Source organism: Pleurodeles waltl, chromosome 6 (genome assembly GCF_031143425.1).
Source record: "Pleurodeles waltl isolate 20211129_DDA chromosome 6, aPleWal1.hap1.20221129, whole genome shotgun sequence".
Classification (NCBI taxonomy): domain Eukaryota; kingdom Metazoa; phylum Chordata; class Amphibia; order Caudata; family Salamandridae; genus Pleurodeles; species Pleurodeles waltl.
The window spans coordinates 957294267-957321301 of record NC_090445.1 but is presented as its reverse complement, the minus strand read 5'-3'; the positions used below and the strand labels follow the sequence as shown (position 1 = coordinate 957321301).

Genomic DNA, 27035 nt, shown 5'->3' with positions numbered 1-27035 from the left:
CCAGTGGCCTGCTCACAGCAAATACCCAATCAAGGAGATCCAGCATTCTTGCACAGACCATTCCCTCCACCCCTGACCAGTGAGACACTTCAAGATCATTTCCCAGTAGGCAGTCCACTGAGAGTCAGGAGACACAACTACCTGTTTAGGGCTTGTCACACCTCCCCATTCCAAACTCCCCATTGCCATGGGATGGAGTTTGGCTCTGCTGTCTGCATAGGTTACCTCGTATGACCTGCTCTGGAGAAACCAGCTTCTCTGTGACCATAGTCAGACTGGTTCCCTTATCTCTCAGTGCCTCAACCTCAGTTCCAATGATCTTAGGCTTCTGCCTATACCTCTACATGCTGAAAGGCAAGTTGGGCAGGATTTCAATTTCCACACCACCTAAGGATACTAAGGTTGCCCCTGATAAACCCATTTCCCATTTCTTGGACAATATCCACCTCCCCCATATCTACACTAGCAATCAGTGTGGACTGCCCATAAGTGGGGGGCTTCTTTGTGCAGGCAGCATCTCCTCTCTTATGTCCTGGGTGATTACAGACAAACCTCTGACCTGCCTTCATCAGGTCACAGAACCTTACAGCCTTTGTAGAACCAAAGTTCTTCCCCAAATACCATTTTCTCATGAAAGTGGTTTTGCTTGTGGTCCCTCCCTCCTGTGCAGGTTTTTGTGGGCCTTTTGAAGACTCTTTCTGTTTTTGACCATCCTTCACCTGGGCTTTACCCTGAGAGGGGACCTGTCTTTCTTCCTTTTGGTCACCTCCCTGGTGCTGATTAGAAACCTGGGTTCTCAGCCACTCATCAGCTGTCTCCCTCAGTTCCCTGGGACCAGACAACTTTGAGTCCACTAGATACTGGTGTAACGTATCTTGTACACAATGAATCAGGATGTGCTCTTTAACAATTAAAATATACAGCTCCTCATAGGTACTCACTTGGTTACCCTTAATCCAGCCCTCTAGTGCCTTCACTGAGACATCTACAAATTCCACCTAGGACAGTGTGCTCATCTTTTAAGTTTCCCTTAGCCCCAACCTGTACTGTTCTGGGGTCAGACCATGTTTCTTGACTAAACACTGCTTCATGTGGGAGTAAGATCTTGCCTCATCCCCCTGTAGAGTCAGGAGCCTATCCCTCCCAGCTACTGGGATCACTTCCCACAGGAGTGAACCCCAATACTCAGAGTGGATCTCTCTCATCTCAAGGGCCCTCTCAAATGCAGTCAGTCATTTGTCCATGTCATCCCCCTCAGTGTACATGAGAACTATTCCCTTGGGAAGCCTGGATTAAACACACCACCCCCAGACATCTCAGTACCTTCTTCTTCATTGCCGCAGCCACCATTTCATTTTTCTTCTATCCTTGCCCACTTCTTCTTCTCCAGCTCTAGCTTCTTCTTCTCCAAAGCTAGAGCTTCCAACTGAGCCTGAAACCTTCTCTCTTCAAGGTACATTTTTGGTTTTTCTGTGTGAGAGCCTTACCTCCCTCCCCTAGCTGCAAGTGTGAATCTAGTACTGGAACCTGTAGACAGGGTGTCATCTTCCTCTTCCAGGTGGAGGTTGTTGGAAGGGTTACCCTCCCTTTCCCCTTCATTCTCGGGAGCTGTCTGTGCCCAGGCCTTAAGGGACCTCATCAACTCTGCCTTCCCGATCTTGTTGCTATTAGGTAGCCCCCCTGGACCTACATTGAACCCTAAGCTCATCCACTTTGAGTTTATTCACTTTAGCTAGATCCAGCTCCATCGTATTCCTAGTTTTGGGCCACACAAACTTTACAATCAGAAATAGAACAAAATTATAAATAAATAAAAAATGGAATGAAAATGGGCTTTAGTCCAAATTTCAAAAATTCGAATTCAAAAGTTTTGTTCTAAGTCAATTTAGCAGATCTTATGTCACTTTACTGTATGGTATAATTCAGACATAAGTCCACATCCAGACCACTGAACACCAAATGTTGGAAGGCAGATTATTAGTATGGGTACGTACACACCCCACTAGCAATAAGACCACCAATCCATTGTTAGGTCCAGTCAAGGTCTCAAAGCATCAGCCCCTGGCTCAACCCTTGGTAGCTTGGCAATGCACAGGTAAGCTTAACTTAGGAGAAAAGTTTGTAAAGCATTTAAATACACTAATGCAGTACATAACTAAGACACAACAAACAATAAAATCCCACATTAATTTATAAAAATAGGAAATATTTTTTTATTTACATTGACAATCCAATATAGGGGCTGGAGATTTGATTTTTTAAAGATTAAATAAAAAAAGTGCTTTCTAGTGCGTAGAAGTCAATAGCGCCAACCAGGGATATCTTGTCATGCTAGACCAGGACTGAGTCACAACTTGAGGCCAACCGCAATGGAGTGCTGCTCAGATACACTGAGTGGGAGGCCTCAGTCAAAATGTTACATTTGCACTTTTCTGGAGCTTTTCTCTCTTAACGTTGTGCGGTCCTCTCCAGCAAGCCAATTTAGATGCAATGTCATCTGAATGCTTTTCTGCAAAGCCCCAGTCAAATCTTGGAAGTCTGGATCTCCAGAGCTTTCAACAAGATGAACCATTAGCAGGATGGATATCGACTTACAGAAAAGTAAGTTCTATAACTTATTTTCTGTATATGTTATGATAAATTCAACAGTGGCAAGTTGTTGGATTTATGGTTACCAATCTTTTGAGTCCTTGAATGATACATTTAGCTCCTTTTTAGCAGTATTTATGCTTATATGAAATATTTCAATGTTATCCTATTGAGCTATGTATCTGCAATTAGGGGAAATTAAATGGGCAGATTTCCCTCACAAGGAATCTGCAGGAATTCATTTAACCCTTGTAAGGCTTCAGGGCAATATAAGAACCCAGGTGATCTTTTTTGTCCAGATGTTCTAGCGTGGGTCCAGTACATCAACTTATTGTCCAATGCCAAATGACATCCCTTGTACCTGGTGAGGGTCCAAGACTAATATTCTACCTAGATACAAAAAAGACAACAAGGGTGCCCCCTAGGAACTGTAGGCCAATCATCCTTTTGGGCAACATGCAAAAAGTATTTTGTAAGCAAGGCTTGAACACATTAGGGCCGTAGATGAGTGAGGGTCAGGTTCTTTCCAGATTTCATGGTAGCTTTAAATCCAAAAGCAGTATAGCCCATGTGTTTAAACTGCCATTGATTTTATGGAAGCACATCAAGCTCCAAATGTTGCTTTTGTGGACTTGAGGGCAGCCTTTGACCTATTCCCTAGCCTTCTTCTGTGGAAAGCTCTCAAGCCCATGGGTGTATTATAAGACTTCATAAAAACGATTACTTTCAGGTATGCTGGGGTAGCGAGGTGAACTAACAGAATACATCCCCCTATTTTCAGACCCCTTTTGTTTTGGGACAGTTTATAGTCGATGGTTGCAATTCTGGCCCTCAATATGACTGTTTCACTGGAGGGGCTATGCTGTGTCAAGCCTGATTATGTTCCATGGGCTTCTAAAGTACATGACCCAAGCTTTGATTCTTAACCCCTTTTCCCCCCAGTGCTGAGCCCTTTTTTGGCTATTCGGGGTAGTTTATGCACAGACCTCTATAATATTTTATTTACGGATGATAACCACAGCAAATTTGTGTTCTTTTTTTCTAATATCCTGTGGATACTGAAGATACCCAGGGTTTGTTTTGGATTCTCCTGAAGGGGACCAAGAAAATAGCCAAAATATAGCTACATTTTGAATTTTGGGAAAAATAGGAAAAAAGTTATCTGGATTAATGTGTCTTTTTTCATAAAAAGGACATCAACAAATGGTTTGCTGTGCTAATATCACAATTTTCCCAGCTTTAAAGACCATGTGAAGCTGAATTAAAAAGAAAAAAAAATACCACACTTTTAGCATTTTTCAGAGGGTAGCCATGTTTTCCTTTTTTTGTGTGCTTTCAACCTACTACCAGTTGGTGGTGGAAACCAGTGTGAAACCCATGGGTGATATAGGCAAGCTATATATTTCCTAAAGGTGGACAAAACTCCAAACGCAAAGAGTCATATGTGTAGATCCCTCACTTTCCCCAAAAACCCAAGTTTTTAAATAAAGGAATATTGAAAAATCTGTAGGAAAAAAAGCCAAATGTGACAATATTTTTTATGGTAACTTTTTGTCATCATGGCTGACTTAAGCAATGCATCATTACATTTGCTAGGCTCTTTCAGTTGTGGGGCTACATAATGTTTGTAGGTTCTCTAAAAAAACCTAGGTCCCTAGAGCCTACAACTGAGCTTCACCTTGCAATTGTTTGTCATTGTGTACTGAGTATATAGACTAGTTCATGTGGTGAAATATGTAGAATGAAAAAAAGGTATAAAAATAACCTATTTATTTCTGAAATGAGCACAAGATGTAGACTTTAGGAGCAGAGGTTACTTGTACATCTCAGAATTTGTGAGTGTTCATAGTAGCATATGATTTAAAGGGTATTTTTAAAAATGTCTTCTATCTTACACACTGGCTCACATTTGTAAAGTGCAAATATAATGAAATCCAATCGGTAATACATACCCTAGTATTCTATGCTCCCACATGTCTTCCAACTTGTGTGGGTAGGCCTAGTGCTCCTGACATTGAAACAGCCCAAAACGCAACATGGGCACATAACAGTTTTCCACTCAAAACTGACCTTGAATTTTGCAAAGTAGGTACCTGTGGATTTTTGGCCCTACCTTAGCCAGCACCAAGGGAAACATAGCAAACCTGTACATGACATATAGGTGAATCCAGGATGGGGTGTCTTGTGTAGCTCTCACCAGTGTGTATTACCCATAACCCCTGGCAAACCTAAAACTTTGTCTAAAAACTCATTTTCCGCACATTTCTGTGATGGAAAGTTCTGGAATCTGAGGAGAGCCACAAACCTCCTTCCACACAACAATCTCCCAAGTTCTCTTATAAAAATGGCCCCTCACTTGGTGTGGGTAGGCCTAGTGCCTGTAACAGGAAATGGTACAAAATGCAACATGGGCACATCACATTTTTCCACACAGAATTGATGTGTTTTTTGCAAAGTAGGTAGCTGTGGATTTTGGGCCCGAGCGAAGCTGGCACCTAGGAAAACCTACCAAACCTACACATTTTTTTAAACTAGACACCTAGGAGAATCGAGAATGGGCTAATGAGCATGGCTCTCACCAGGTTGTTTCACCCAGAATCCCTTGCAAACCTCAAACTAAGACTAAAAAACATATTTTCCACACTTTTCTGTGAAGGAACATTCTGAAAACTGCAGGGAGGCACAAACGCCCTTTCACCGAGGATTCCCCTAAGTTTTCTGATTAAAAATGATACCTCCCTGGTGTGGGTAAGCTTAGTGCCCATGACAGGAAACGACCCAAAATGCAACATGGGCACATCACATTTTTCCACGTAAACATGACCTATTGTTTGCAAAGTGGGTAACTATGGATTTTTTGCTCTAGCTCTGCCGGGATCTATAAATCCTGCAGGTTTAAAAAAAATAGACACCTAGAGGAATCTAGGACTTTGCCTGAAATCAAGCATATTCCTTACATTTTTGTGATGTAAATCTCCGGAATCCGCAGGACTCCACAAAATACCTTCAGCCACCATTAACCCCACTTGTGCTGATAAAACGCTTCTCCACTTGTGTGGCTGAGCCTAATGCCCACAACAGGAATGGATCAAACCATCAGAGTGGCCAGATGAGGGAAAGGGCATTAGGGATACTACTTGGGGGAGGGATGTCGTAGTTTGAACTCTTGCTCTAGGCAAGACTGCTGGTTTAAGGATGACAGTATTTATGTTTGTAGGTGACTATGCCTATCCTACAACAAGTCACAGCTGTCGTCCCAACCCTTCCGGCTCACTAGCAGCACCTCACCAAAAACCCAAATAGTAAAAGGTGATTTGTGGCAGCCTTTACGCATGGACTCGAGAGTAAGACATCTCAGGGAGTGTTGTGGTTAAACGGAGATTACCCCTTTCTCACAGATACATCATGTCTCATCCAAACACAGGCAATAATGAAGATGCAGTAAAGTTTCAATAGTTTTTATTTAACACAATTGCAATCTGCGATAAGTTGCATGGGCTACAATGATTAGGATAATAAACAGTGCAAGAAACAGAATTGTAAAGACAAGAGTCATTAATACAAATACCCCCACCATCTTGCAATAGCATGAAAAGACATAAGGTGTGTAATATGTCCTAATACCCTAATATGATAGGCCTAACCTCCTACCTAAAGGAGAGCTGGGTTTGTTAAACCTAATCTGCCAATGCCATGTCCATGAGAGGAGCCCCCAACCCTTGTTACCTTGGAATGAAGTCTCTATCTCAGACTCCGTAGGGACACGAAGACTGGGTCAGTGTCAGGACGACATGCAGCATCGATATCAGCGATGGTGGCGATGCCCTCTGGTCGTAATCCCTCTGATTATCTGTCTAAAGTGTGATGTATTTATACAGATCTACTTGGACCCCTGATGTGGGTGTGTTCCCAAACAATAGATAACAGACATGCTTGGGGCAGCAATTACTATAAACAATTCCCTCAAAAGTATAGAGAGGGAAAGCCCCTAAGTGTGAACACCTACTGTTTGTTTGTCTTTGTCACTTGATCTTGACGCCTTTGAGCGGTGGCACTGATAATGCAAAGCATAACAAGTGGCCTAACTATAAACAAGGCAGCCATCGTAGAAGAATTAAATAATTAAATGGGCTAAGACAGAGCAAGCTAAGTAGGTTAAAAGTCGCTAGGTGACAGGGGCACGAGTCTGCAAGCCGAAGGCTAAGCTAACTCCTGTTATCCCATTAAAACAAACTAGGATTCACTACACCCTCCCCATTTCTGTAACAGGTATGACGAAGGTACAGGAACCCAAACGCTAAAAGTGCTCTGAAATAAAAAGCTAAAAGTATAAAAACTAGCTAAAAAATGTTTAAAATATGTTAAAAAATAGTAAAAAGTATTTAGCTAAAATACATACAGACCTGGAACAGAGGATCCAACTTATCATAACCACTGTACTTGTGTTTTTTGAATATATAAAATAGTTCACAACAATATCACATTATCAATGTTACTACCAGGAAAGGAAATACTTGTAGATTAATTATTCTATGACGTTTATCACAGTGTATACATTTCTTAACACAAAGATGTGCGTGGTTATAGTGCTTTCATCTGCCTTTTCATGTGCCAAGATTCCCGTCTTAGTTATGCGTAAAGGATAAGTGCCACTCACTACAGTAGTGATCAAAGAGCACAAATCGCCATGGATGTGTTTAAACTGTACAGATTGCTATGGTAGCATTCAACCAGTACAATCGCTATGGTAGCATTCAAACAGTGAAAAGCATTATGGTAGCATTCAACCTCTCACATCAAGGGAAAGTGAGTAATACTGCTGTGATGTACTTAGACTGACTACAAATGCACCGGGTGTGTGATGCAAGCATGGCTCTCTTGTCTTCTCCATTATAAATCAAGACTTACTGCAGTCTTGGGACTGCTTCTTGGGCATTGTCAGCAAGTGGAGCCGCACGATGAAGTCCGGCTTTATGATCGTTGAAGCCTCTAAGTCTGCACTCTGTAGTAGGCTGTGGCTGCATTTACAGGACTCGCAAACAGGCTGGCGTCCGTGACTCAGATTTTCTCATGAAAGCCCAAAAGGGCTGGAAACTGGAAAAGGACTCTGTTAGTGGGACAAAACGTGAGCATGAACCGCCGTGCTTGGCGCACAAGAGTCTTTATTCTTCACTGCACATTTCTTATCACACTATTCTGGTTCAGGGTCACTGCACACTTTTTATTGCACTGTACCACAAAGTCAATACAAAATGTGATCTTCATTAACGTAAGGAGCAGATACACACAGATCACGCTCATGTTGAAGCTCTGTTCACTCAAGTGTTGTCATCTCAGTTATTAGTAGTCCACAAAAGTACCGACAAATACTGTATTAGTTCCATGGTTGGACAGGATCTTGACAGTCCTCCCCACCAAAAGTAGTCATACTGAGTTCAAACAGGAGCAGAGGGGTGCAGTTTGTGGAATTTACAAAGCAAACGTGGGCTACGGATAGCAGCACTGGGTTCCCAGGAGTTCTCTTCCAGGCCATAGCTGTTGTGGGATACCAAATACCACAATTTGCCCCTGTTTCTTTTACTGTTGAGAATATTTTGCAACCCATAATCTACATGGTTCCCTACCACTATGGGAGGGGCTGACGTTGTAATGTTCTGGTTTAATTAATGAGGTATGAAATGCAGGATGCACAGACATGATGTTCAGAAGCCTTAGCTTGTCGGCTACTAGATTAATGCAATTAAGAACTTCAAAGGGTCCAATAAAGCATGGGTGAAACTTTTATCATTGTTTGAATTTGAGATTCTTATTAGATAACCAGACTTTGTCATCTGGTTTGTAGACGGGGCAGGTTTTCATTTAATGTCTGCAAATCGTTTGTATTTTTAGCCTTGCTAACATTGGTACATAACTGGTGTATGAGTGTTGTCATGTCTTGCAATTTTGACAAAAAGTTTGGAAGTTGGTTATCCACTTATGGTATCAGTAATGACACAAATTGTGAATGGAAACTGTGATTAGTGTAAAATGGTGACATGTTGGTTGAAGAATAACTGGGGTCATTGTATGCAAATTCTGCTTCCCGAAAGAGGTCTACTCAGGAAACTTGTGTCTTTGAGAGATAGCACCGCAGGTGCTGTTTCCAAGCCTAGTTTATATATTCTATTCAACCATCTGACTCATGATAGAAACTAGTCGACAAATTACTTTGTATCTAGAGAGCAGTGACCTATGCTTTCCATAGTCTTGAGTTGAACTGAGAGGCTCAGTCTGAGGTGATGGTTTCAGGGAAACCATGTAAACATACCACATGTTGGAAAATCAAGATTACTGGTTCTACTGCTGTAGAAAGGCCAAAGCATGGTATCCACAATCAACAATATAGTGTCTTTCCCTTGGACTTTTGGTAGATCGGATACAAGTCAATGGAGATAACTTCGAAGATTTGGTTTGGAGTTGGCAAGGGTTGTAGATAGCTTCATTTCTGAGTGTAATCAGCCATTACTGTTACCCAAATTTCACAGTCGTGCACAAATTTGATGACCTCTGTTTTCCAACTAGGCCAACAAAAGCTACCAAATCTTTTGAATAATTAACTCTAGGGTCTTTGCATGGCCGAGATGGCCTATTACAGGCTCATCATGACACCACTTCGGTACTTGCAACAAATAAATAGAAAAGGGACCGGGAGATTACAGGTCCAGTGTACAGCCTCCCAATGTAGTCATTATAAATCTAAAAGTACACTGTTCCTATTGAGAGTAATCTGTTAGAGTGAACAGAATATCTACAGGAGCAAGAACCCTCATGCATCGCAATGGATGACTGGCTTCATCATTGGGAAAGCTCCTCGTTAGGCCGGTACTGCAATGCCTAACGGGCTCCCCCCGAGGGGGTGCTCTTAACCGGGGTGCTCAGATAGTCGCACATCCAAAACATTTATTTTGAGCGGGTGCCCAATTAGAAGTACCCAAATGTCAATGGAGTGAATAGAAAAAATAAAAATTGGTTCATCATCAACGATTATCGCTCATAGTTTAATCAGTTTTATGTGATGAAGACCAAGATTAAAAACAAGTCAGAGAGTAATGGGTGATAGACGATGGTCACCTACTCTCAAAAAGAGGATAAACACTATATGGTATCTCTCTATAGCGGGTCTACATGTTTTGCGTCCGAATGGTCCAGCCGGATCCTATGACGCTTCCTCAGGACCAAAAAGAAAATCTACTCCAAATTTTTCTAAACAAATACTCATCAATATCTAAAGATAAGTAGTCACTTACTTAGTTCTACTCATACAAAAAAAGGTCACCCATCCCTAATATCAGGATAGCGCTCCTAAAGGATCACAAGTCAGGAAAGGGAACTAATGTTTTGTAATTCCTTGAAAGTAGGCTGATTAACCTACCCTGCAGACCTGTGTCCATGTAGATTTATAATGACCACTTCGGTACTTGTCATCGCAGTTTTTTGGTAGGCCTATAGAATTGCTTACTCTGCAAGGATTGTTTCTTGTCTCTTTGTTGCCAAGTAATGCCTTTTCTCAGGTGCATGTGTTGTTTAATATCATCCAAGAATTGACTTGATATGTTGGCCCCTAATTTAGTTGTTTGGAATCATAACCAGTGGGTTGTCTGAGCTGTTGTTTTGGATGTCTCTTCATAGAGAGAGAGTATGTCAGCCATATTGTTGGCAGTTCAAAGCTGAAACGTTATAATGAAATTGAAATCCACAATAAAAAAGGCTCAATCGCTATTGACGAGGTGTTAACACCCAAGCACACCATAGAAATTGGAGGTTGGAGGGTCTGTGTAGATGGTGATTGGAAATTTTGTGCTGAGCAGGTAGTGGCCCATTCTTTAAATGCCAGTCTGATGACCAGTAACTCTTTTTCTGTCACAGTATAGTTGTATTCTGCAGGTAGAAACATCTTCAACAGATAAGCCACAGGATGCAAGTGATTGGTGTCATATTCTTTTGAGAGAGAATAGCTCCAATTGCTTCTTCTGAAGCATCAGCCTCCATTATGAATGGTTAGTTAACATCAGGATGTCTGAGTACTGGTATTGTAATTAAAGCCTACTTGAGATCCAACAAGGTCTTATTGGTGTCTGGAGTCCATTGAAAATTCACCCCTTACTGTAACAATTGTGTCAATGGAGTAGCCTCGGTGGAGAAATGGCTGGAGAACCATCTGTAGGAATTTGGGAATCCTAAGAATCAGTACTTGTCTTATAGCGGAAGTGGGCTCAGAACCAATACTGGATTGCTTTTACTTTGGGGTCATCCATGGTTATGAATTGGAGCAATAGGATAAAGCCCAAAAACGTGACCTTGGTCATATGGAATTCACATTTTGATAGTTTGCAGTATAAACGATGTTGCTGTATCATTTCAGAATAGGTTGTACTTGATATTCTCGTTCTGACTGAGAATTGGTATAGATCAGGATATTGTTGATATGGATGTTTACAAACCCATCCAGATACTCACGGAGGGCGTTGTTCCCAGAAAATTGAAATGCTGCTGGAACATTGCACAGTCCAAACAGCATTACACAATATTAAAAGAGCCCATAACAAGTTCTGAATGCTGCCTTCCATTCGTCACCAGCGCAGTTGCGCAAAAGGTGGTAGGCCCCTCCTTGGTCTAATTTTGTGTACCCGGTGGCGGTTCTAACTTGGTTGAGTAGCACCGGTATAGGTGGCAATGAATACCAATTTTTATTTAGTGCTCTATAGTCAATGCATGAACACAATTCACCGTTACTTAGGGTACAAAAAAAGAGAGGCAATGCTGCAGGTGACTTAAAAGGCAGAATGAAAACATTTTTTAAAAATTTGTCCAGATACTGTCATAAATGATGCTTCTTCTGTTCCGTTAGTGTATATATCTCGGGTATTTTCGCCCCAAGAACAAGGTCTATTTTGCAGTCATAAGTGTGATGGGGTGGCAAGGTTTCTGTACTAATCTCTCTAAAAACATCACTGTATGCTTCATACACCATAGGTAGTATGGATCTTGTTCCTCCACTGTGGCAATGCAGTGTCATTTTGTTATTTGGTTTGTGTGGTTGCTGCTTAAACGTTCCTGTTTACACCATTCTGAATCAAAGATTATACTTCTTTTAGCCTGATCTATACTGGGGTCATGCTCTGTTAATCAGGGCATCCCTAGAAGCACTCCGACCCGGGGTTCATCAATCTCATCAAAGCAAATGTCTTCAGCATATCTCTCCTCTTGAGTTTGGCAAGCCATGGTCACAGTTACTGTAATATGTGTAATTAAACCATAGCTTAGGAGAGTCCCTTCCACTGCTCAGATGGTTGCAGCTCTTTCTTTGAGTAATGTGGGAATCTTTAGTTTAGAACAGAAGGCTGAGTCAATGAAATTCCTAGTTGCCCTTGAGTCAATCATCACTACTACCTTTTCATTTATGGTTCCTACCATGTGGAGAGATATGTGAGGAATTTATCTTTGAAGAGTGTTGGCAATGGGCTTTTCAGGAGAATCAAGGTTTGTACTTGTGGAGTCGTTGTCAAGACTGTCAGACTCTGATGGCAAGCAAGCAGTCGCTTTAAATGGTGAAGCATGTAGCCTTTAAGGCTGTGCGCTACACCACTGTAAATTGCTTGTCCTTAGCCCTTTCTTCATTGAAAATACCTGCCTTCCTGCATCGCGTATTTGGATTCTTGGGCTCCTACCATCATTCTTGTCCATTGTTGGCATCGGGTTGCATCAGGCTTAGGATCTTCTTGATAATCTGCAAGGAAAACAAAAACAGAAAGAACAGCACTTTTAATGTCAATGACTGTGAACTGTATGGTAACACGTGAAACAGCTGACTACTTTCCTTATCTGATTATTTTTAGTTCCTCGTTCTAAAGACTGTTTGTTACACTTTAAGATTGCAAATGTGTGGTAATGCGCTATTGTGCAAATAAACTGTTTACTCTACTTATCTGATTATCTTCAGTTTCTTACTTTGAAGGTTTGTTGCAGGGAACCTAAAAAGTGAAAGGCATTTACTAGGTTAATGTATGCTGTCTGATTCATGTCAACAAGCAGGACAAGCAATTGATACATTTTGTGTTATTTCATGCATTCTGCTTATGTTATACAACTCCTTTCATGGAATGAAATATTATGTTGAATGACTCCAATAAAAATCCTTATATATAATAAATATATGATATGATTGCATTGTTGTCAAATAGATATCTGCAAGTTTATTTCCATTAGAGTGTATCCTCCTCCCAAGTTCACACCAGAAGTTGCAAGATGGGTTTTTAAGCAGTATTTGAAATTTGCACATCAGATAAAAAAAGACACTAGAGTCACACAAATCTGTCTTCTTTTTAGGTTCAGCTATTGTGCTATTTCAACTCCGGCACACTCTGGGCACACGGAGTAGGGGGCATAAGGTATGTTAATTAAACACTTTTTACATTTAATAGTTTGAAGGTTCCTTATTATTCAGGGACTGGTTTTAATTTGTTTATTCTCAATTTTCAGAAAGAGAAAGGTGCCACGAAGACCAGATAAGCAGAATAACAATCCAGTGATAATTCCAGGCTCGTTCATCCTTTCTTCTCTGGGGATCAATCTTGACTTTGACTACCTTGGGTCTTTTTGGCCTACGGGAATTTTGGAACCTACTTCTTGGTCTATCTCACTCTTGCGAAAAAGATCCAGGTGAGAGCCTGACAGTCGCAGCCCCCAGTCGAACTGGGAATTCCTTCACAAAATGGGCTTTTTTCTGCAATATAAGCAAAGGCCATTTTTTTGCCATTGATCTTTCTCCGTTTGCATGAGAGGTTGTCTCAAACTGCCAACTTCCATTGGTTTTAGCAGTGTCATGGGCTGAGGTATTACTCTTATCCTTTAATCTTACAATAGGTTCAAAAGTCTGGTCTCTTTTTATCGCCTTCTGAGAAGCAACAATCTAATTTTATCTTTAGGGCAATCAACTCTTCACAGTTCTTGGGTTGAGGTTCTATTGGTGCAATTAGGTCTTTGATATCATTCCTTAGACCCTGGTAGCACTGGGCAGTTGTTCTAAACTCTGGCCAGTTGGTTTCAGCAATGAGGCAATTGAATTGTGCTAAATAATACTGTATATCAAGTCCTTATTTCCCTGTTGGAGTTCTAAGAGTTCACAATCAGCTGACCATGTAATGGTTGTCTGTTAAAACACCCTTCCAAATTCTGCCCTGAAGGTTCAACAATTATATAACAAAGGTTCTTCAGAGTTCACTAACAGAACAGCTCACATAGCGGCATCACTGCTAAGATATGAAATGAGGAATCCTATTTGAGACTGAGCGTCTAGAAAGGCATTCTGCTGAACCAATAAATGTAATTGAACCTAGGTTAAAAAGGTCTAAAAACTTGCAGGGTGCCCAGTGAATCATTCTGAAGAAGTCAGAGGTACTGTTTGTGGCACTTTCACAGACACCATGGGTGCCAAATGTGCTGTCATAGAGGTCGTTGGAGGCGGGTGGCCTGTGTGCTGCTGCATTTACAACTGTGCTACCTGACTGGCTAACGCAGACATTTCTAATCAGGCTGCTGACACTTCTTCCTGCATATCCCCAATCATTTGACACAAATCCTCAAGGGTCAACATCATGGCGATACTGCTCGGGAGGAACAGAATTCATGGGCATATTATTCTTTCATGGTTGTTGCTTCCTGAGGAACAGTACCCTTAAGAGGCCCACCTTCTGGCAGCTCCGACTCTGAGATAGATTTAGCAGAGGATCAACGTGGTCAGATGAGGGGAAGGAATTAGGGAGGGTACTGCGGGGAGGGAGACCTGGAACATAGGATCCAGTTCATTATCACCACTATACATATGTTTTTTGGATATATATAACAGTGTACAACAATATCACCTTACTAGTGTTATTACCTGGAAAGGAAATACTCATAGATTAATTATTCTCTGAAGGACTGTAGGCAATTGGAAGTTCACTGTTTTGGCTAGGGTATTTACTCCTTGTCTTTGAAACCAGTTGACAGTGTTCACCAAACCGACTTGTTTTCACATTTCTCAATACAATGATGTCTGTGGTTATAGGGTTTTCATCTGCCTTTTCATATGCCAAGACTCCCTTCTTAGATATGCATAAAGTATCACTACAAATTGCTATGATAAGACTAAAATAGTAAAAATCGCTATGGTAGTGTTCAAACTAAACAAATTGCTAGGGGAGCTCCCAAACAGTACAATCGCTATTGTAGCATTTAAACAAGGAAAAGTGCTATGGTAGCATTCAAGTTCTCACATCAAGGGGAATGCTGGTAATACTGCTGTAATCTCTTTAGGCTGACTACAGGTGCACCAGGTGTGTGATGCAAGCGGGGATATCTTACCTTCTCCATTGTGAAGCAAGACCTACCATGATCTTGGGATGGCTTCTGGTGCATTTTCGGCACATGGAGCTTCCCCGATGAACTCCAGCTCTACGATCGTTGAAGCCTCAATAATCTGCAGTCGGTGGTGGGGTGTGGCTGCATTTATAGGACTCGCAAAAAAGATTGCGGCTATGACTCTGGTTCTCTCGTGAGAGGTTGAAAGTTCTGGAAATTGAAAAAGGACTCAGTGGGACAAAACTAAAGTACATGAACATGGGCTGCTGTGCTTTGCACACAAGAACCCTTTTTGGTTCAATGCACATTTGCTATCATGCTATTCTGGTTCAGGGTCACTGCACACTTGTTATTACACTGTTAAGAGCACAGTACCACAAAGTCAATGCACAATATGTGATCTTTATTAACATAAGAAGCAGATACACACAGCTTCCGCTCATGTTGAAGCTCTATTCACTCAAGTGTTAATTGTCATCTGTGTGATTAGTAGTCCACACAAGTACTGATTAATATTGTGCTGGTACCATGTTCATTGTTAGATTGGAGCTATGACAGGATTGTGACATCATGGGAGCCCTTTTGTGGGAACTCCAATTGGCCTTGGTTGATCCATCCCTGAAGCTGGTACCGGGTCCAACTACATAAGTGGCACAGCATTTTTATTGGCACAAGTGGAGCAATAATGGGTTGTACGAATTTTGTGAATTCCTGTGGATTCCAGAAGTATCTATTTCAGAAATGTAAGACAATACATGATTTCAGGCAATGTTTGAGGTTTGAAGGGCATTGTGGCTAGGAAAACTCATGAGATTCACACAAGGCACACCACCCTGGAATCCCCTGGTTGTCTACATTTAACAAAATGTCTGTGGTTGGTAAGTTCCATGGGTAGCAGCCGAGTATGGCCCAAATCCTGCAGTTACCCCTATTGCTAACCTCACAATGTAGCACTTTAGAGTCATTTGTGTCAAGGTCTCTTGGCCCACCCACACAAGTGAGGTACCAATTTGGATTGTGAGACTTGGAGAAATGCCGTGTCGTGGAAAATTTGTGGCTCCCCACAGATTCCAGAAGCTTTCCTCACAGAATTGTGAGGAAAATGTGTGTGTTCTAGTCAATGTTTGTGGTTTGCAGGGCATTGTGGGTAAGAAAATAGTGTGGGGTGCATGTGAAACACATCGACCTCCGACAGATATCCAGTTATAAGACCTGTCTGGGTCTTGTAATTTTTTCCATTTGGAAGTCTACCCATGCCCAAAAAGTGCAGCCATTCACCATTGAAAGTACAATAATACTGTGAGTTTCACAAACTCTCCTGGCCCATATGTAAAATCAACACCCAAAAGAATCATATGTCTTGTTGCTTGCCATTGAGATGGGATGCTTTAGTCTGCAGGGGAACACAAAGATTATTGGGGTTTTATAAGTGAGGGTGGGGACTGCTGTTAGGATGGAAAAGACCCACTCCATTAATTTATTGAAAATATATATTGCTGATCGGGGGCAGATCAGGGGTAATCCTCCCATCTGCCATTGGGGGTCAGAAAGTTTGGTGCCCCATTCACTTGGGGGGACTATCCATGCCCATGCCACGCAGCCCCCACTCCTATATTAAAAAGAAATCCTAGCATTTAGTGACCTTTGTGCCCCACCGGAGGGCAGATTGGGGTAATTACAATAGTATCTGCCCTGTGGGGTGAGAGAAAGTCTGTTGCCCCCCATCAGTTGGCATGGGGGAATAACTATGCCCAGGGTCGGCAGCCTCCACCCCTCTATTTAAAAAGAAAATCCTGGTGTGTAGAGGGCTTCCTGCCCCCTTGGCGGGCAATAAGGTGTAATTATCGCCAAGGGGGGTGCATAAAGACTATGTCCCCATTGATGGAGAGCCCTCAACCTTGTTTAAAAAATCCTGACATCTAGTGAGCTTTCTGACACCCCCCCCCCCATGAGGCAGATCGGGGGTAATAACCCCACTTGCCCCCGGGGGGGGGATGTCAGTTTCCCCCAGTATTTGAGGTGGAGGCATGGCCATTTCCATGGTGGGTACCCCCACCCATCTCTTTTAGAAAAAAAGAAATTATTCACATGTGTTTAGTGGGCCCCTCAGTGGGGCATATCAGGGGTAATAGCCTCTATTTACTTCCCAGGGAGGTAGAGTGACTCTGTCCCTATTTATTTGGGGTGGGGGCATGGCAGTCCCCATCCCTCTTTTTGAAAAAAATAATTCCCTGGCACCCAGTGGGCTTTTTGCCCCCCTGGGAGACAGATCAGGAGTCATTACTCACATGTATTCCCCCAGTGGGGGCAAAAGGACTGTGTCTCCATTTATTTGAGGTGGGAGTATGACCATGCCCATTGTGGGCAGCTCCCACCTCAAATGTTTTTAATAATTCCTCAGTTTCTCTTGGGCTTTCTGCCACCCAAGGGGCAGATTGGGAGAAATAACCTTCATCTGCCTTCGGGTGGAAATAATGTTTCCCCATTTTCTAGGGGTGAGGGCATTGCCATGTCTATGGTGAGCAGCCACCACCCCTCTATTTCATTACAGTAAATTATCCATGTTGTGTAGTGGGTAATTGTCCCCATCTGCCCCTCGGGGGCAAAAATACTTCATTGTTGAATAATAGCCAGGGGGAGCACAAGCCCTTGGCCATTTATCAGCAGCCATCTAGGGAAACCTACCAAACCCAAACATTTCAGAAAAATAGACACCCGAGGGAGTTCAGGAAGGTGTGACTTTCGTGGATCCCCCAATGTTTTTTTACTCAGAATCCTCTGCAAACCTCAAATTTAACTAAAAAATAAAAAAAATCCCACATTTCTGTTTGGGGTCATCGCACCGGGAGAAAGTTCATACCACCCAACGTTCCCCTTAGTCACCCAGTAAAAATGATACCTCATTTGTGTAGGTGGGCCAAGTGCCTGTGACAGGGAAGAGCCAAAAACATGTTGAAATTGAGGGGGAACCAAAGCGGGTCCAAAAGGGCAGTTTGAAAAAAAACATTTTTAGTGCAGCAGAATTTTTATCGGTATAGATAAGACAATGCGGGTGGTAGGAATTTTGTGGATTCCTGCAGTTTTCGGAAGGTTCCATCATAAAAATGCCCCCGGGGGGGCAGAAATGGCCTAAAATAAATTCCCCCCCCCCTGGGAGCGACCCTTGCCTAAGGGGTCACTCCCCTTGCGTGAAATTGGCGCAAAAAAAACAATTCCCCGGTGACTAGTGGTTTCTGCCCCCTTTGGGGGCAGATTGGCCTAACAAAAATCGACTGATCTACCCCCAAAAGGGGCAGGAATGGTCTAAATACAATTTGCCCACCAGGGGAGCGACCCTTGCCTAAGGGGTTGCTCCCCACCTCTAAAAAACAAAACAAAACAAAATAAAAAATAACCATTACTTCCCGGCACAGAAGGGATCTGCTTCTAAGTTATGTTCCCAAATTAAGACAATAGAGGGACAAGGAAAGAGGAGCGACAACTTATTCCAGTTGATGGTTGTGTGCATTGTTGATTTCTTCCAGTGGTCTCTCTCTGTTGTTTTTAGTAGGGATCTACAGTAGGTACCTTCTTACTGTGTCAAAATAGCCAAAATCATTGAAATATGAACACAAGCGGTAAACTGCACACTAATAGTAGCTTTCAATATCTGTGAATAATGTGAGATTTAAGCGTCAATAATAGGATAAAAGATGAGACACAGAACAGCTCCCAACCACATACACCTTGCTGCAGATAAGCAGAAGCAGAATTACCACTCCTTGGATCTCCCTGCATACTGCACCACTGCAAGTTACATTAGAGCTCATTACGCGGCTGCAAGTCATATTTTGGGTGCAAATGCAAGAGTTTGTCTGAGTGATTTGCAGCAGAGAAACCCCAATGCTCAAGGCAGGTCTAAATTGCATGAAGCATCATTTTTCACATAGATAATGGTTGAAATCATTTACATAATTTCGCATGATTTGACCCATTACTGGATGTGCAAACTGTAATTAGGTGTATCTTGCACGTAAGCTACTTTGCACACCCTGCACTAATGCAAGTTAGAGGGTACTTAAAGTGCACCTGCATTTATTTGACATGTTCTACTCAGAGCTTTAGTCTGTCTCCATTTCCATGCTTTTATCACATTGCAATATTAGCCCTGATCTGTCCTAAGTCTTTTATATTTAATAATATTTGTGCCTCGTGATGCCTTTAAAAAATAGTTTAATTTTGTAACACTGTGGTTGTGAAGGGCCGCACCCTATGTAACATTAACGTATTCCCAAACATTTCAAAGCTCACATACATAGGAACAAGGAATGGTTATCTCCAACTCTCTCTGCCTCTCTTCAACACACATCCTAAAACAATCGTGCAAAGATGAAGTGAGTTTCTTCACCTCTATACTCCCCATTCCCAATAATCCCTAGGAAATGCCTTCACCCTCTCCGTAATCTATCCCCTGAACATATAATATAAATTCCCGCAATACTTTAGCTATTAATCAACCCTAGTCACTACTTTCAAATCAATAACCACTTGTCACCACCAACCCACAACATCTTTCACACATAGAACATTGGGGCTCACCATTTCAAATGATGATACCCTTTCTTCCAAGTCCTAGGCTAATTTCCAAGATGAAAGAAGAAAACACACCAGATGTCATTCAAAAACCCAAACGTACCAACACAATTTCTAATAATCCAACAAGCTTCTAAAGACCACGTGTAAACACAACACCTAGATCCATGTTCTTTTAAAATTATTTAAAATTTATTGATAACTTAAATTTGGTTGTTTCAAAGTGGATCCCTTCTGCTTAATCCCCCTGGAATTTTTACCTTTAAGTAGCTGGTCTATTACCTTTTACTATGAGTGATTCTTACTCCCCGAGTCTTACTTGTAAATAGAATCAGTGCTAACCTCCAGTGTCAACCTGTTTGTGTAGCTAGGGTAAGAGGTTCTTTTATGGTTACCCATGAACACATAAGCACATGTATGTGTGGGCTGTGTGTGTGAGACTACTGTGCAGCCCAGTATCTGTGCACATGTACCCTTTCACATACATTTCATGGATTGGTACAGGCTTGGGATAGACCATACAACTTGAGTGGGCATTCATTGTGTAAATCTGTAGTGCTTATTGAGAGTCTGTGGTGCTGTTGCTGTACTACACTTTACAGGTGATATCTGCCCTAAACTACAGTTTCATGCTACATTGGCCTACAGGGCCCAGCAAGTTACCAATCTAAGGGTAAACATGCATTTCAGTGTGGATTTACAGTCACTAACACCTTACATACACCTCATATGACACTGTAAGATTTGACATATCTCCCTGGTTCAACTTAGAATCAGATTCCAGGCCTTTGTCCCTTATACAGGACCAAATAAATTGATTTCCAGCCAGAGAATCAAATGCTTCTAATACAATAGAGCAATTAAGATTGCTTGATGCATTTCCGGGGAAAACAAGGGTTGGAGAGAAAAGCTGCATGTGTTAATTAACTTATCGCCATGGCACCATGGCTAGGACTGCCAGGGCCCACAGAAACAGAGCAAAAGAGCTCTTCCTGTGTAACCATACATTTCAGTGGTGTTGCAATGGTGAATTCTAAGATGTAACTGCGTTTACTGATGTGGTGATACATTTGGAAAGCCAGTAGGCCAGTCTTATTGATAATGACGCCTCCTTATAATGTGATATTGCATCTAGCATAGGTGGTGTGTCTTGTGGTTATTGGATCAAGACTATGGGTGTAATGTAGTAAGAGGGCATCACCAAAGGTTTTTCCACCTGCCTGGTTGCACATATTTGTAATATATTGTGTGGTATTTAGTAGTGTGTGTGTAAGAAAAGTATTTTTCCCTCGCAATAGAAAAAGTACTGATAGGATAGTAATTTGAGTGTTGTTGCTTGCCAGCAGACTGGGGTTACTAACCCACACCACTTCCCCTGAGTAGGCGTTGGAGTGATCTGCTTTGCTAGCCAGAGAGAGTCATGGGCTACAATACAGTACTTTGTTCCCAGTAAACAGACAATTTTGCACAAATTACTTGTGAAAGATTTGCTTTCTTCACAGCTAATAATGCACTTTCTTATGGTGGCACGGAGATGAAAATCAATGTCCAAGTTAAAAATTAAGCCTATAAAACAGACAGAACAAAAGTGCAGGAAGCTTAGCTGTCATATTCAAAATATATCAAACTGTATCTATAGCCAGACCTCAATATGCAAACTGTGACATATTCCTTCTCTAGTACACCTTCTCTTGTACTCCTTCAGTTCCTTAGTTCTAATCTTTATTCTTTAACAGGAACCTTCTGTGACTCCATCTAGTCCATAACCCTTAAACACCACTCACTCTCCTCTGACATTTCTGGATCTGGTTTCATCACCCTAACAAACCAAATGGTGAAATGACTGACTTAAGGGATTGAAGAATATGGAGCAAACTTGATATGTGATTTTGTGAAAATGAGTAAAAAAATTGTTATACATTAAATTGCAGGTGATAAATCATAATTAATACCCTGGAGAACTGACATTGTTATGTTATGAACATTATGTTGATATGATTGATAATGGCCTTTTAGTACTAACCATTATGTTTGCGATAAATAAGAATTGTGTAATATATATGTAACTTCAAAGTCACTCTGACGTAAGATTGAATAGGTCTGAGAAAAATGGCCAACTAGTAATACATTTAAATTTAGAAAATGTAAGTAATGCCTGTCTTCCACCAGGAAAATGAAAAACAGGATCTGCCTTATTATTAACTTAGCATTTCTGAATGTGCAAACAGATGCGGCACACCTGGGAAAATTGGGTGTGGGATCATGCAATAATTCTTACTATATCCTCTTGACATTTCCTTCCAAAGTGCAAATGACTTGCACTCCAATGTGAAAGTAGTGTATTCTAGGAACTTGCTGATGTATGTATCTTTATAGTTTAATTCATGTAGCGATAGGCTTTTCGCAGGGGTGTGCAGTAGACGTTGAGGGCGAGATGATCTTAAATCTATGCCACAGCATCCCTACTATAATACTCTGAGGCAGCACATTTAGTGCACAGAAGTGCGATAAACACTGTGGTATCAAGGAGAATGTTGAGATTGGAAGTGGTGAGCTGGCATGGGTTGGCGCCTCAGAAGTCATTCAGTTCATTCATGACCAGAGGGACCAAAATTGTTTAGCCTGTCATTTGATGTAGGGTTTCGGATAATTTTACTTTGTGTGCTCGGAGTACTGCTCCTGACAGATGAATGACAACATAATAGGGATGATCCAGGGCAAAGAGAGTCTGTCAGTTCACTTAACATTGATGCACTTTAAAATGACCTTCATTGAGGAAGAGGAAAGATGCAGAGGGAAATGATGTGTTTGCAGCAGATTGCCTGAATTTGTGTCTAGTCAGAAATCTTGTTAAGGATCCAAAGTCGTTTGTTCACAACAGCATAAGAGAAATTCGGACAAGTTGGGATCATGCATGTTTAGAATCATGTGGAGTATATGAGCGTATTATTTTAAGGGAATTATATATACCACGACACCCACACAGGATAAGTCTCTAGGCAAAAATTCCAATACTAATGACAACAGTCAGACAGAAGCTAATAAAGATATAGCAAGGTGTTTGTTATTTTATTAAACTGTTAGAAAATTGAATTCCAAACCAATGCACCTTGGAAAGGAAAAGCACAGCAATCTAATTTTTTATAATTAAACTAAGGGACATTGGTGAGCAGTTGTCCACCAGATGTCAGATATATTTAAAGGGCATACCTATGAAAGCTTCTGCTCAGCAACATAGGCCTTTGTTTAAATTATACTCAGTACTTTGGGCAGGCTGTTGTAGAACATATCTGTTTATTTTAGTTTATTGACTAAAAGTCAGTGAAACTGACTGGTAGCAGTGTTAGAAATGTACTGAAGTTTTCTATGAGTTGCTTAGGAAGACATAGGTAGGAGGAATTTTGAAGTCCAGGCACTGGAATAAATGAAGGTGTTGGTTTTTGTGACACGTGAAAATGATAAAAAAGGAATGACTATGCAAAGAAAGCTCATATGAGTGGCAATAAGTGTTGTCATGTCTGTAAGAGGAATAGAGAATACTGCAGAGATTCTAAGGAAGATTCATAGATGATGCCTGTTCCAGCACCATAAGTGCACATTCAGTAGTCAAATATATATATAAATTGAGGATGGGGGATGTGCACCTCAGCATGCTATGAACAGTTTTCCATAACAGGTAAGTAATCTATTGGCAGATTCTGGACAAGGTAATTTGGATAATTATGTTCTCTGCATTTCATCCTAATCAAGTCACGTCAAGTGCTTTATTATGTTTTGGCACTCCAAGGAGGACCACATAAATACAAACAAATTGTACAAGAGCAACTAAAAATACAAATATTACAGATTGTAAAAAAAGAAAGGGGCATGCTCTCTAGTACCATGCTTTACAATAAAACCCCAAATGCAAATAAACTGCAAGTGCAAGAGATTAATTCAACAAACAGTTGCAATCTTGAGCAGCACTATAAACTTTCCAACCTAATACAGTAAAGTACAAGTGGAAGAGATTCATTCAACAGTTTGAGTCTTGAGAGCAGCACAGTAAACTGTTCATCCTAATACAATACCAAGCTAGACAATAAAGTTCATTTAACATTATGAGGTAATACTAATGCAATACTTCTATCAAGGATTACTAGATACATAACATATAGAAATACGGAACCAAGAAGTAATTATGTGGGCACGTGTTTAAAAAAATATTTAAAAATTACTTGAAACATTTGAAAATGTTTATGCAGTCTGTTCGGTGCGAGGGGTGAATAAGCATTGATGATCTTCTGACACCTAAGTTGTACTATACTTTATGAATTATGGTCTTAACAATTGACAACATAGTGTGTAAAGCAAGGGACACACAAATATCACATGATTTCAATATTGGACATAACTCGGGCAAAGATCACAAAGCCTCTCCTCCCTAGGTATGCCCTCCCAAGCACCAGTAACAAATCATAGTGGGAGCAAATTCATTCTTAATAATAAGATTATTCTACGCACACCATGGGGAAGGTTCCATACCACATGAGGTTGAGGTTTTTTATAAATACTGCTCTCCACAACAATAGTGTTCCGTGCATCCAGAGCACAAAGCAAAATATCCTTTTTCTGGCTCACTTCAAAGACAGATTTTTTATAAGATTTTTTAATAGGCACTTAGGCAAAGATGCCATATCATTCTGGCCAGTGTCAAACATACCAAGCGCTTTTGAGTAATTTGAGAAAAGAACACTTTTTTCCTTCAGGTTATAGAATATTTCAAGTTTCAAAGCTGCAGAACTGGAATCTGGATCACTATTCAGTAAGTTATTCCCCCACCTCAAAACAGCTGCCATAATAAACACAATCATCATCAAGAGGAGGCCAAACTCAAGCCGAAGGGCGGAAGTGGCCGTCAGATGATTCAGATTGCAAATTTGGTGCCAAATGCGCCCTATCACCTTCTCGAAAAAGGACCAATACTGCTCTGCCATTACTTCACAGGCATAGCCCAGAGAAGGCAGCATTTTAATCGTATAGACTGCAGGAACATGGGCAAAGTACCTTTCCCCACAACACTTATAAAGACTGCCAATAGCTGAGGCCTGGCACAATGCCTTACTTCTATACTGACTAATATGATCATTACTTAAACAAATACTAGAGAAATTTCTGCCAAGGTATGGATAACCTTTCACCACTTCAAACTTATCATTTCCAAAAGACCAAGAAAGCCCTTTCCCTAAACTGCACCCACGGAACCTAAAACCCATAACTTTACTCCTAGGGATGTTTATTTTCAGAAAATGTTCATCCGCAAAGAGTCCTAGTGTAGCAAGATGCCTTTGCAATCCTATTGGTGTTAAATCCAAAATAACAATGTCGTCAGCAAAAAGTAAACAACTGACAGTCATTAATCCCAACTTGGGAAAATCCCCTTTCAGCTCATCTGGGCCCATTGTCCCTGAGGACCTTGCATCCTTAATCATACCCTCTATCCCCTTGCAGGAGAGAAAACTGAAGATATTCAAAGAATTATCCTCAAAGTTCCAATCCTGCTGAACATCACTATTGGAAATAGCAGCATGTAATTGCGAAACATACTGAGTCCATTCTTCATCAGAAATGGAAACATCCTCAGCCTTAACCCTAGAGTCACAGTATAGGGCTATTAAAATCCAGTATCTGTGTGCATTGCAAGAAGTAGGCAGCTTCTCTCAAATTAATCCATTTTTGGTCTTCCTCCTTTCTGCGTTTGCACGTCTTCAATTTAGTTCTTTCTTACACGCCTCAGCCGATTGATTTCCATTTGCCTTGATACTGATGACAATTTAAAGTGTCTCCTTACCAAAGGAATTAATATCACCATTCAGCTTTTTTTTACCTTCCATGAGATGGCCACTAATGGCTTACCTTTAATGCTTCCAGCTTTACTTCCAAAGGAATAAAATAAAGACAACTGCTTTTCAAACCAAGTGATTAGATTATCTGATAAAGAATCAGACAAGCCCATACAAGAGGTCAGTTGCAGAACATTATAGCTGGACCAAAGGTATGCCAATTTGTTTAATTAAAAACTACAGTACCCTTCATCAGATTACAGAAACCAAATGCTTTGAACTCTAAATCCATGACTACTGACGGAATACCATGATCACATAGGTCTGTCCCCAATACCTCGAATTGGGGGCAGGCTCCAAACATTTGATAGGATACCACCATATAATCAATCAATGAGTGCGCTCGAGAAGAATAAAAGGTGAAGGAAGCTGGAGAAACCTCAGGAGATCTGCCATTTAGGACCACAATCTCATGGATCTCAAGCTCTCTAAGAAGCATACTCCCCTCCTATCTGGTGTACTTTTTCTGGGAATGATAGCCTCAGGGAAACACCAGACTTATTCTAACTCAGAATTTCCATAGGCCACACTAGCTGAGTTCTAGATTTTGCCATTAAAATCCCATGCAACAATGGTCAAAAAACAATGTTTCGAAACACTGATAATTATGTGTGAAAGAAAGCATAGACATAACTAAGTCATCATAAGGTCTCCCATGGTGAATATACATATTTACCAGTAAAAAGGCTGAATGCAGTCCACCTGTCATTTTAGAAAGGGCTAGTTACAAAGAAAGACATCATTTAAACATAATTTAGATGGATTGGCAAATACCTTGGGATTCCAATTTATGTTACTTCTCAATAAAATGGCAATTCCTCCACTTGCATGGCTTTGATGGTTTTGCTGCGCAGGAGGAAACAAAATAATTCTCACACTTAAAATCATCGCATCTCCAAGTTTCCTGCAGGCAAGCAATTAATGGACTGAGACACGTTATAACATTTATTTTTTAATTAGTCTGTCCCAAGCCCACAATATTCCAAGAAAACAGTTTATCTAAAGGGCTACCTCTGCAACATAAGGAGCTTTGTGTTGGGTTTTGCACCATTCAACACGCCCACTACCCAGCCCAGTGGAGCTAACTCTTCTCCAATCTCAACCTCCATGGTACGCTTGTCCTCATAGCCCACAATATTTATCAATCTATGCCCGGTATCCCTGCCAATGGAGATTGTGATATCCTTCAACTTTATATTCCCCCTTCCACAGTCTAACTTCTGAGTGACCTCCTGAGGATCCAAACATGGGCTTTTTGACTTAGGGTCAGAAATAATTTTTAACGGGAACACATCAATACCTCTTTTCTAAAAATGATGTACATTACCCAAGATTAGAATTGCGACTATCCTGGAGGTAAATGTAACCATAGAACGAGGCAAAGGAACAAGGGGGTCTAAGTACACATGGTCAATATCTTTACTAGTTACCAGGCTTGATGCCTAGATTTCCAGTAAGAGCTGCCAAATAAAACATCTCGTCAAAGGGCCCAGTTCACTGTTGAACAGGAAAACAAAATTCAAAGTATTAGAAAAAGTATTAAAAATATTACCAGAATCTTGACCCCTCGCATAATTACTATTAGATTTTGATCTAGCCTCCGGATAAGGCAGT

The 27035-nt window shown here is 41.1% G+C and overlaps 1 protein-coding gene across 7 annotated transcripts in view; it reads left to right on the top strand.

Moving 5' to 3' along the window:
* The window catches only part of LOC138300428 (heparan sulfate glucosamine 3-O-sulfotransferase 1-like), a 734894-nt gene that overhangs the window by 701648 nt on the left and 6211 nt on the right, over window positions 1-27035 (top strand). For all 7 annotated transcript variants that reach the window (XR_011204937.1, XR_011204935.1, XR_011204936.1 and 4 more), the window contains 2 exons: window positions 12955-13016; window positions 13108-13287. Coding sequence is in view for 1 of the 7 variants with exons in the window: in XM_069239779.1 (XP_069095880.1) it covers window positions 12955-13016; window positions 13108-13287 (242 nt within the window). In the remaining 6 variants the exon portion in view is untranslated. The remainder of the gene's footprint in view (window positions 1-12954; window positions 13017-13107; window positions 13288-27035) is intronic.